At 45.7% G+C, this 12,446-nt stretch overlaps 1 protein-coding gene across 7 annotated transcripts in view; it reads right to left on the reverse strand.

Annotated features, from left to right (window-relative positions):
- Nucleotides 1-12,446, reverse strand: part of ndst2a (N-deacetylase/N-sulfotransferase (heparan glucosaminyl) 2a) — a 494,353-nt gene that overhangs the window by 7,423 nt on the left and 474,484 nt on the right. For all 7 annotated transcript variants that reach the window (XM_078531006.1, XM_078531010.1, XM_078531008.1 and 4 more), the window contains 4 exons: nucleotides 9,070-9,252; nucleotides 4,244-4,340; nucleotides 3,443-3,566; nucleotides 2,052-2,226 (listed from right to left, as the gene is read on the reverse strand). In XM_078531006.1, the coding sequence (XP_078387132.1) occupies nucleotides 2,052-2,226; nucleotides 3,443-3,566; nucleotides 4,244-4,340; nucleotides 9,070-9,252 (579 nt within the window). The remainder of the gene's footprint in view (nucleotides 1-2,051; nucleotides 2,227-3,442; nucleotides 3,567-4,243; nucleotides 4,341-9,069; nucleotides 9,253-12,446) is intronic.

Below are 12,446 nucleotides of genomic sequence, written 5' to 3' on the forward strand. Positions count from 1 at the left end.
GGAAACAGTCTATCGCCGTTTTACTCGAACAAAACCCCTCAGAATTATGAACACTTTCTAATTAAATATCCTGCTAACCTCTTCTGCTCAAAAGAGAGCAACCCCAGCTTCTCCAGTCTCTCCACGTAACTCAAGTCCCTCACTCCCGGTTAAACCTCCTCTGAGTTACGTCAAGGCCTTGCCATCCTTCCTTAAGTGTGGAACCTGGAACTGGTCGGAATTCTCCAGCTGAGGCCCAGCCAGTGACTTGTAAAGGTTTAGCACACTTTCACTCTAAAGGGGCGGAATTAAGCCGAACTTTAACTAGCCTTACTTTAACTAGTATCGGTAAGCAACAAGGCAAGATCACCTTGTGATATAGAAAACATTCATTTCAAAGCTTTTCATGTCAGGCTGGCTCGGTTAGAGTGCGAGTCAGGAGGTTGTGGGTTCAAGTCCCATTCCTGTGGCTTTAAGGGCATAACTGAGGCTAATACTGTCCAATGCCATCCTTCAGTTTTGATGTTAAACTCATGTCCTGCTTTGGTAATTCAGCTGTGAAAATCCCTCAGCTCTACTTGTGGAGGAGCAAGGAGTTCTTGAGTTTAGAAGATAGAAGGGTGAGTAATTCGAAACGTTCAAAAGGATGAAGGCACTCGACAGGGTAGATACAGAGAAACCAGAAATGGAGGATGTCACCTTAAAATTCAAGCTAGGCCATTTGGGAGTGTAGGGCCTGGCTGGGGGAGGGGTCTAGAACCAGGAACAGTCTCAGAATAAGGGACAGATCATTCAGGACTGGGGCGAGGAGGAATTTCTTCACTCAGAGAGTGGTGAATCTTTGGAATTCTCTGCCCCAGAGGCCTGTGGAGGGTCAGGCATATAGTATGTTCAAGACGGATAGATTTCCAGATATTAAAAATATCGAGGGATATGGGGATAGTGCGGGAAAATGGCATTGAGGTAGATGATCAGCCATGGTCTAGTTGAATGGTACAGCAGGTTCGAGGGGCTGAATGACCTACTTCTGCTCCCACTTTCTATATTCCATGGGTTACACAGCAGTAATCAATAGTTTATATGTTTGACCATCATCCTGAATGATTTTAATCTTGGTTGACATTTTAGTCTGGGGAGAAAAATACCGCTGCTGCACTTAAAATCTGTGTGTAAAGTAGTAAGAATAACTTCAGTGAAAGGGTGAGATGGAATTGAACTGCCCCTTGGATTTCTCACACAGAACTTCAAACAATAGTCAGTTGGCCTGCCCGGACTCTCCTGTTATTTCCACCCTTCCTATTACAGCGGGAGGATGGTTGTCCAGGTGCCTTGCCCCTATTCATAAAGCCTCAGCTACTGTACGTTTTTATTAACCGCACTCTCAATCTGCCCTGCCACCTTCAATGACATTTGCACATAGACACCCAAGTCCCTCTGCTCCTGCGCCCCCTTTAGAATTTTACTTTTCATGTTGCATTGTCTGTCTGTGTTCTTCCCACCAAAACGAGTCACTTCACACTCCTGACAACTGGACTGAAAAAAACCCGGCTTTTTACCTCCTCTCTAGCTCTGGTGAGGTTTGGATCCACATTGTGAATCAACAACAACTCGCATTTATATAACACCTTCAATGCAAAACATCCCAAGGCGCTTCACTTCACCCGGTATCAAACAAAATTCAACATCCCAAACCACACAGAGATATTAGAATAGATGACCGAAAGCGTGGTGAAGGGCTGGGTTTTAAGGAGTGTCGAAGAGGAGGTTAAAAAGAGGAGTTTACGGAGGGAATGCCAGATTCAGGGTGCAGGCAACTTGTGGCTCGGACACCAATGGTGGGGTGAAGAAATCAGGAATTTGGCAAGGGGCCGGAATTGGAGAAACAGGAGAGATTGTGGGAGGGTTGTAGGACTGGAGGGGGTTAAAGAGGAGAATAGTCAGAGAGAGGTTTGGAAACAAGGTGAGAATTTTAAAGTCAAAGTGTTGCTCAAACATCTAAAACGGAACGGCTGTCTGCCTTACATCCACAAAAGCCAACAGTTCATCACCGGCGGGGAGGAGGGGGCACGAACCTGGTACCAGGAGTATGCTCGCTCCGCCGGGTTGATCAGAATGGTAATGATCTTCACACGAGGCAGCAGTGCTGCCACCCTCTTGGGGACCACCTCAGATTCAAAGTAATTTGCACTCTTCTCGAACATAAAGTCTGTGCTTGCGTTTGACGGGATCGGGAAGAACTCCATGTACCTGAAAAATAGGAGCCAGATTTTGAGGGCAGGGTGATGAATAGGCCACCTCTCCCCCCTCTGGGTGAGATACAATGGGAGGTGGGGTGGGATACAATGGGAGGGGGGCTGAGATACAATGGGAGGGGGGCTGAGATACAATGGGAGGGGGGGTGGGATACAATGGGAGGGGGGATGAGATACAATGGGAGGGGGGATGAGATACAATGGGAGGGGGGGGTGAGATACAATGGGAGGGGGGGTGGGATACAATGGGAGGCGGGGTTGGATACAATGGGAGGGGAGCGGGATACAATGGGAGGGGGGGTGGGATACAATGACTGCTGCCTAGGAACCATGAAGCAGTCAATTACAATGACTTACATTTGTGTAACAACTTTAAACATCCCAAGCAGCCATCAGTCAAAATTCGACACAGTCACGTAAGGAGATTTTGGGACAGATGACCAAAAGCTTTTTAAAAATGATTTGTTCATGGGATGTGGGTGCCATTTATTGCCCACATTATTTCAGAGGGCAGTTAAGAGTCTGGAGTCACATATATGCCAGATTTCCTTCCCAAAAGGGTATTAGTGAACCCCGGATGGGTTTTTACAACCATCGACAATGATTTCATGGTCATCATCAGATTTCTAATTCCAGATTTTTACTGAATTCAAATTTCACCATCTGGTCATGGGATTTGAACACAGAGCATTACCCTCGGTCTCTGGAATACTAGTCCACTGACAATACCACTATGCCAACCCCCTCCCCCTCCCCCTCGGTTAAGGAGGTTGGTTTCTAGCAGACTCCTAAAAGAGGAGGTAGAGGTGATGAGGCAGACAGACTAAGTGGGGGGGATCCCAGAGCTTAGGGCCTCGGCAACTGAAGGTGCAGCCACCAATGGTAGACCTGGAGACATCGGGGCAATCCCAGTGTAAAGGATTTTCAGCATGATTCTTGTGAAGGGATCCCAGACACCATCAAACATTTTCAGGGATTCCTCCGGAGCATTCCAATATTTACAGGGGTTCCTTACACAGACGAGACCAGAAACCACAGAATTTACGTGAGTGACTATTTTTGAGTGAGAGCTGTTCGGTTATGTATTAGTGCTCCAAGTTACACCGCCCTTAGAAAACACAATCTAGAATGTTCCAATGCCTCCAGACCACTTGAGTATATAAAGCTGACCAGAATCGAATGTAGACGTTTTGAGTTAACAGGGTCTTTACCAGTCAATTCCCTTGTGATAATTGGCTCCATTGAAGAACTGGATCTCCTCATAGGTGACCGGGCTGGGGAAATTACTTGTGACTCCAGGATGTAAGGACAGGAAAAAGTGCAAAGCTGTGGTACCTGAGGAGAAGGACAGTGCTGATTATTCAGGCGCCACTTCCAAAAGTCCATTTCTTTACCATCTATGCTGGAGTTTAAAGGAGAAAACTGCATCTTTCCCCCAATTGACTTTAGAATCATGTTCAAACTAACAAGAAGATGCGCGTATAAATAGCACCTTCTCACATCTCTTAGCAACACCTCAAAGTGTGTCAGACAGTGAACTACTTTTTAGTGCATTGATTGTCAGTGCTTAAGCAAACAGGATAGCCAATTGGCAGCCTGCCAGTATCCCAAACATCTGTTAACATATTTGTTTTCTGGTATTGTTTTCTGAGCATACGATGTTGTGCAGTACGCTCAAACTCTTCTGCGCTCCTTCGAATAGCGCCAGGGTATCTTTAACGTCTACCTATACTTGCAGATCCGATCTCGACTTGGCGGCACCTCTGACAGTGCAGCGCTCTCTCAGTACCGCATTGGAGCACCAACCTGTCTCAGTATCGGTCTGAGCTCTGCACTCTAAGAAAACCCGGATTATTTTTTTAAAAGCGGATCATCTTTCCACACAAAAGAAATGATGAAACGACTTGTCCCTGACGCGGGAATTTTCTGTCTCTTACAAATGCCAACATTAAAATAATGCTACTTCAAGGTTTAAATTAGTAAGCTGAGTGAAATCGAAACATAAAGGTTACCAGTTTTCTGTGGGCCGATGATTAAGAACTTGGGAAGCCGGTCACATGTTTTCTCTTTGGACCAAATGTCTTTGTGCCGTTTGTCATCACACGGGTTCTGAAAAAGAATATTTGACTCAGTAAATCTCGAGGGTGTGTAGATTGTGCTCCAAAGATTTGGATGCCCAAGAAACTTCATCACAATCCGGCAACTGCAATTGTCTTGAGTTGGAGGGTCTCAAACAAGTGCCTTCAAAGTCTGGACTGAGGTCAAGCAAGAGGCTGTGTGATAGTCCCCATACTGAGGTCAAGCAAGGCTGTGTGATAGTCCCCATACTGAGGTCAAGCAAGGCTGTGTGATAGTCCCCATACTGAGGTCAAGCAAGGCTGTGTGATAGTCCCCATACTGAGGTCAAGCAAGGCCGTGTGATAGCCCCCATACTATTGACAATTTACCTGATAGTGGCTGCTCAACTCATCAAAGACTAACTTGCCCTCTGCTGTGAATATTAAATACAGCCTGGATGGAAAACTCTTTAGCCTCAGTTGCCTCTGTATCATATCTAAACTGGCCACCATAGACATACACGATCTCCGGGTTACAGATGACCACAGTGTCGTTGCCCACTCTGCACTAGGTTTGCAAGCCACTCTCGGTCTCTGCAATTCTACATACAAGAAAGTCGGCTTGTCCTCGGCTGTTGCCAAAACAAAACTTATATCAACCCACACCTGGTCAGCCAAATAGTCCACCTCCCATGTATGATGAGGCACACTCTGCAATATGTTGAGCACTTCCCCTACCTTGGCAGCCATCTCTCTCAAAGGACCACCATTGACTAGGAGGTCCAACAACTGATCAGCTGCACCAGGGGAGGCATTGGCATAGTGGCATTGTCACTGGACTAGTATTCCAGAGACCCAGTGTAATGCTCTGGGTACCTGGGTTCGAATCCCACCAGGGCAGGTGAAATTTGAATTCAAAAAAATCTGGAATTAAAAGTCTAACTGATGACTACCATTGCCAATTATTGTAAAAACCCGTCTGGTTCACTAATGCCCCATTAGGGAAATAAATCTGCTGTCCTTACCTGGTCTGGCCTACATGTGGTTGACTCTTTTTTTAAAAAAATGCCCTCTGAATGGGCAGTTAGGGTTGGGCAATAAATGCTGGCCTTAGCGATGCCCACACATCCCATGAATAAAAAAAAACAGCTCAGCCTTCTACAAATACAACAGTGAGTGTTTGACAACAAAAGTCATAGTGCACAGAGCAATTACCATCACCACACCGCACTGCGGAGAGACCTGGACTGTGTATCAGTGACACATAAGAGCGCTAGAGAAATGCCTCCACCACATCCTCCGGATTCAATGGGAGGACTGTCAAACAAACATTAGAGTCTTTCTTGAAGTCAGCTCTCTGAGCATCCAGGAAAATCTCCTGCAAAATCAACTGGACACTGTGGCTGAAAAACATCTACCGCATCACTTCCTGCTCTCCCAAATCGTCAACGTTCCAGGGGAGGGCAAAGAAAATGTTTCAAAGACACCCTGAAGCTCTCCTTGAAGTGCGGCAGCATTGACGTTAATGACTGGGAGGAGCCTGCTACAACTTGTCCATCAAACTGCATCGCGCTTCCAGTCACAACATCTAAACGATGAGGCAGAGCAGCGGCAGAGAAAGAAAAAAAATGGAAGCAAATCTTGCGCACCGGACCCCACTACCTCATGGGATGGGTTGAAAACCTGTCTGTTCAGTCATATAAAGACCCATAGCGGAAACTCGCAACCCTGAGTAGACGTCATCCTCAAATCGAGGGACAGGCGCCCACGAATACTTTAGCTTTGAATCAGCTGTAGGCCATCTGCCCTAATATCACTTTGTGTGGCTCGGAGTCAAATTTTGTTTTATAATGAAATAACAGAAAATTCTAGAAAAACTCAGTAGGTCTGGCAGTGTCTGTGGAGAGAGAAATACAGTTAACGTTTCGAATGTGTATGACCCTTCTTCACAGCGCTATTTGTTTTGCTTTATACTGTTCCTGTGAAGGGCCTTAGGGCATTTTACTATGTTAAAGGTGCTATAGAAATACAATGTGTTGTTATTGATAATGTGCAGCCAAGGCAGGTAAATGGAGTTGAGGTACAGATCAGCCATGATTGTATTAAACGCCAGAACAGGCTTGAGAGGTTGAATGGACTCCTCTTGTTCCTAATGGGGGAAGCAGTTGGCCAATAGGAAACCATTAAAAAATCCAAAATGCGGAATCCAAATTATAACCAGAACGCAAAAAAAAAGTAAATTTGACACAAACTTACATTGATAACCCTCGGACATGCTGGAACATATTTACCAACAAAGTGTTTCTTTCATAAACAGGCAGGCGTTGCTCAGGTGGGTTCATGGTGCTGTTTCACTGTGTTAAACGGCGAGTTAGACAGATCATCAAAAGTGGGATTTCTGGACCCCGGACTTGTGATGGATCCATGAGATCCTCACATTCTCTCTGTCTTTGTAAACTTTTTGATGAGGTTACTTCTGCACATTAATAAAGATTTTTGTTGTGGTTGCAAAGTCAATACTGATTTTCTTTCAGTATCTGGCATTCATTTCCAGCAGTTAGGACAGGGCTCCCCAGGAATATATCCTCTATTCTATGTAAAGTCGGTCTAAGGATGTTGGTAACAGTGCCCATCCCTAACTGTGGCAGTGACTGGTTTAGTGTCAGTGTGGTTTGCTAGGCAGCAGCAGATGACACTGGCAACCAAGTTGGTAGAGTAGGACTGGAGTCACATGCCAGTGGGACTGGAGTCACATGCCAGTGGGACTGGAGTCACATGCCAGTGGGACTGGAGTCACATGCCAGTGGGACTGGAGTCACATGCCAGTGGGACTGGAGTCACATGCCAGTGGGGCAGGAGTCACATGCCAGTGGGACTGGAGTCACATGCCAGTGGGACTGGAGTCACATGCCAGTAGGTTTGGAGTCACATGCCAGTGGGACTGGAGTCACGTGCCAGTGGGACTGGAGTCACATGCCAGTGGGGCAGGAGTCACGTGCCAGTGGGACTGGAGTCACATGCCAGTAGGATTGCCAACCCTCCAGAAAATAAAATTTAACCTCCAAGAGAAAAATCATAGGCGTGTTAAATAAATAGTGTTCCTATTCAATTTTCCTGAACACCTCTGTTTACTAATTATGAAAGCGTTGGAAATTGGTGAAAGAAACAGGCAAAAGTCAATTGTTAAGGTAATTAAAAAAAAGAGTTCATTCAGTTTCCAATTGGTGAGGGGGCAGCATTAAAACCAGCAGGGTCTTAGACAACAGATGGCAGGAATGTGGGCTGGGGGCGTTTGGAGACACCCAGGTCAGATGTTGGGAGCTCCAGGAATGTGTGCCCACCAGAGTTGGTAACCCTACGTTTACCAGACCAGCTATGGGTAGCAGATTCTCTTCTCCGAGGGGAATTTGGGTTTTCAACGACCACACAACAACTTTCAGGATTAAAAGCTGATACTGCAGATGCTGGAGATCTGAAATAGAGACAGAAAATGCTGGGAAAACACAGCAGGTCTGGCAGCGTCTGTGGAGAGAGGAACGAGCTCCCGTTTCGAGCCCTACTGACTCTTCCTCAGACTTTCAGGATTACTTTTCTGGTGACAGCTACCAGCCCGTCAGATTCACCGAATTTAAACATCACAGCTCGGTGGGATTTGAACAACGGCACAAGAAATAGGGGCAGGAGTAGACCACACGGCCAATCGAACCTTCCCCACCACTCAGTACGATTATGGCTGATCTTGGGCTTCAACTCCATTTTCCCACCCACTGCCCACATCCCTCGATTCCCTGAGACACCAAAGATCTGCCTACACCAATCCTAAATGTATTCAACAATGGAGCATCCACAACCCTCTGGGGTGGAGGATTCTAAAAGTTTACGCTCTTTGAGTGAAATAATTTCTCTTCAACTCAAGAAGTACGAAGCCAGCACCATAGCCACTATGTTGCCAGATTTCCATTAAACCCAGTGAGTGTTCTAGTATTCCGGGAGGGTCCTCTAGTATAAACCTATCCACATATTTACCGCTCCCTTAATGAAAATACTGCTTAGTAATTATAGACACCACTTTCTGATAGACAGCAGAGCATCAACAGTTAACTTTTCAAGAATTAAAGAAGAAATAGACGATAGGTTGGAGAGGTTGGGACTGTTCTCCTTGGAGAGGACGAGAGGAGATTTGATAGAGATGTTCAAAGTCATGAGGGGGCTGGACAGAGAAGCTGTTCCCACTCATAAAAGGGTCAAGAACGAGAGGGCACAGATTTGCAAAAGAAGCAAATGTGACGTGAGAAAAATCTTTTTCAGTGGTTCTGTAATGCACTGCCGGGAAGTGTGGTGGAGGCAGGTTCAATCGAGGCATTCAGAACGACTTTAGATGATTATTTGAGGAGGAACAATGTGCAGGGGTACGGGGGAAAAGGCAGGGCAATGGCACTAGGTCATAATGCTCATTTGGAGAGCTGGTGCAGACATGATAGGCCGAATGGCCTCCTTCTGTGCCATTAAGATTCTGCGATTCTGTGAGATGATGCTCAAAAGGATGAGCAGAGAGGGTTTTCTATTAGCTGTAACGATACTGGAATTCCAGTAATTCCCGTTTCACAGTAGTTTGAATATATTATGACAGCTCAAGCAAGTTAGTAGCATTTCTAAAACAAACAGAACGCTGAAACTGTACAGAAATGTATAAGTGTTTCAGGTATAGTAAAAACAATTGCCATTTACTAGCTAGAACTGGCTGATGCTGCAAGGAGCTGGGAGAACATGGATGCTCTTACCTGCCACAAGGGGTCCTTCTCCTCCGGGAAAAGCTCAAAGTATTTGGCTGCCAGTTTTACTGGTGGCAGAGTCTGCAGCTTCAGGTTGGTCCAACACTGGACAAACTTCACTAGACTTTCAAACGTGTACAGGCCCAGGCGATCGTTGCCGTAGTTTGACAGGTGGGTCATGAAGATGCTGATCTGCAAGCCAAACGAACGTGAGCTGTGAGTGACCCTTAGCATTTCAAGCATTGCAAAAATATCTCCTGTTCACAATGGGTCTTGGGAGTGTTTCAGGGCCACAATTCCCTATGACACGTTTGTTGAAGACATGTCTTTTTTTTGCCTGCCTGCAGAAAATATTCTACATTAAAAGTTGCGAGGGGTGGGGGTAGCGTGTTAGCATTGTGGTAATGTTACTGGTCTCGTAATCCACAGGCCTGGGCTAATGCTCTTGGAGATGCAAGTTCAAATCCCACCAAGACAGCAGGGGGAAAATTTAAATTAAATTAATAAATCCGTAATATAAAACTAGGCGCATTAATAATGATAGTGAAACTAGCAGATTGTTGTATCAACCTATCTGGTTCACTGTTGCCCTTTAGAGAAGGAAATCTGCCATTCTTACCCTGTCTGGCCTACATGTGACTCCAGACCCACAGCAATGTGGGTGACTGCAATTACCCATCAGGGAATAGTTCTGTCCAATTGTGTTGATTAGAGTCAGTACCTGTGATAAAAGCGAGTGGTTTGAGGAATGAGTCAGTCTCACCCTCGCTGCACAGTAACCAGGAGCAGGAATTCCTGCTAATCTGTTCTTATCCCCTCATTCACAATTCCCCTTGAGGTCAGTTAATCTGACACAAACTGGTACAGAACAAAAAGTTCCATCAATTCAGCGCCTCTTGCATAGTAAAATGTCCCAAGGGGTTTCAAAGGAGAAGTATCAAACAAAATTTGACACTGCGCCATGCAAGGAGATACTACGGTAGGTAGGGGACCAAAGCGTTGGTCAAAGTGGCAGGTTTTAAAGAGCTTCTTAATGAGGAGAAAGAGTTGGAGAGGCAGAGACGTTTAAGGAAGGAATTCCCGAACTTGGGGACCCGGCAGCTGAGTGCGTGGCCGCTAATGCTGCAGCCATTAAAACTGGGGATGCGCAAGATGCCAGAATTGCAGGAGCACAGGGCTCTAGGAGGGTTGTAGGGCTGGAGGATGTTACAGGGATAAGGTGGGGTGAGGCCACGGAAAGATTTAAAACAAGGGTGAGAATTTTAAAATTGAAGTGTTGCGGGATCGGGAGCTAATGTAGGTCAGTGAGCGCAGAAGTAATGGTTAAATTACCAGGGGCAGTGACCTGCAATCAGCTCCTTCATGTCTCACTCAGCATGTCTGTCATCAATTGCACTTCACAACTGGGCCACTAGAGGAGCCATAAGCTGCAATTTCATGCTTCATGACCGAGTTACTCAATGTGAAATAAAACATATTCAAATAAATTGAATGGTGCTAGGGAGCTGTTTGAAATGTGAATGTTTGTGTGATTGCTGAAAAGGATTACATCTATTTTCACAGCTGCAGAATGTGCCAACAGTCTCCCAACTTGGTTCAGTCACAGAACGTAAAGCACAGAAACAGCCCATTCTGCCCAACAGGTCCATGTTGGTATCTAAATGTTTCCCACAAGCCTCCTCCCAGCCCCTCTTCACTACACTCTGTCAGCATAGCCTTCTGTTCCTTCCTCCCTCATGTGTTTATCTCGCTTCCCCTAAATGCATCAGTGATGTCTTCATCTTTTTGTAATGGTGCAGGGAAATGAAATTTTAATCACTGAGAAACTAACCAGTGAGGCTCACAATTCATACTGTTGCACTTTGGAATTCCCCTCTTCCTCCCTGTCCTCATTTAGGACATCCCTCACTTTAGGAACCCCCTTCTTTGACCAAACACTCGATTTTTGGCTCGACATTTGCAAATGCACTTGTAACCTGGGGGGCCATGGGCCGAGAACTGGAATGTGGGATCAAGTTGGATCAGGCTTTCCCGGCCAGTACAGACGCGATGGGTTGAAGAAATGGTAGAATTAGGTCAGTTTGCAGGAGCATCAGTTTTACTTCATTATGGAGCCGATCTTTCATTTCATCCCCAGTGTCATCAAAGAGCAAACTTTCATCTGTCACCTGTGTTCATTTCTATGTTTTATTGAAATCCTTTTTTTCTCCCTCTGTGAAATGCTGTGGGAAACTTCTCACCATTAAATATGCGAAATCAACTGTTGATTGAAGCTGATGTTGATTTGACAGCATTATCTAAAATATTTTCATTTTGCAGCCTGCTATTAAGTCGAAGTAGGTGATAATTCCATTTTGAAGCACTAACTAAATTCCCACTTCGTCCATGTTATTTGCATTTCTTTTTGCACTTCAAGAAATTAAGCAATGTTCAGGCACAGACTGTATATGAGAGGAGGTTTGGGAAAAATTAAAGATTGTATCGAGGAATGAGATCTATTCATTCCTCAAACCACTCGCTTCTATCACAGGTTCTGACTCTAATCAACATAATTGGACAGAACCATTCCCTGACGTGTAATTGCAGTCAAATGCACAAAGCCTGCTGGTCTGCTCTGAGCAAGAAGCAAAATTAAATTGCACCCTCACAGCACAGCTCAAACCACACGAGCGTAGCATCACCTCACTGAGTCATGTCGTTTAATGACAAGGAGTCCGCCCTCTGTTGCCCTCCCTGCCACCTGCCCTGCTACCATCGAGAAAAACTCCAAAAATAGAACAAAACTATCCCCAACGGCCTCGCCTGGGCTATGACAGCGCAGGCCCGACTGCCTTCAAGGACATGACACCTCTTGGACTTACAGAGCACCGATACTCTGCTCAGTCCTGCGCTGCCTTGCAATATTACACATAGCCGACATATAATTCTCAACCTAATGTTCAAAAATCCCATGGCCTCTCCCCTCCCTCTCTACGTAACCTCTTCCAGCGCTACAATCCTCTGACATCCCTGCGCTCCTCCAATTCTGGCCTCTTGCGTGCCCCACACCTCTCCCCCTCCCTCCACCCCCCATTTTCATCTCAGTTGTGTAATAAAAGCAGATACATGACAACTGTAACTGCCGCCTTTGTTACCAGTGCACACAGACCTGAAGAAGCGATATCTGTTTCTATATGATCTGTTCTTGGGATGTGGTAAGGCAGCATCTTTATTTCTCTGTTGGGTTTATACAACAAAGGGACATTATAATGCTGATCTCCTCTGTCCCAGCAGCTCAATGAACAGGTTTATTAAATTCAACATCTAATCTTGTCACGGGAGGTTTATGAACTCACCACCTCTTGGTTGATGGTCCTGGGCCATAACCACTCTCCTGTCGGCCTATC

Source organism: Cetorhinus maximus, chromosome 27 (genome assembly GCF_964194155.1).
Source record: "Cetorhinus maximus chromosome 27, sCetMax3.hap1.1, whole genome shotgun sequence".
Classification (NCBI taxonomy): Eukaryota; Metazoa; Chordata; class Chondrichthyes; order Lamniformes; family Cetorhinidae; genus Cetorhinus; species Cetorhinus maximus.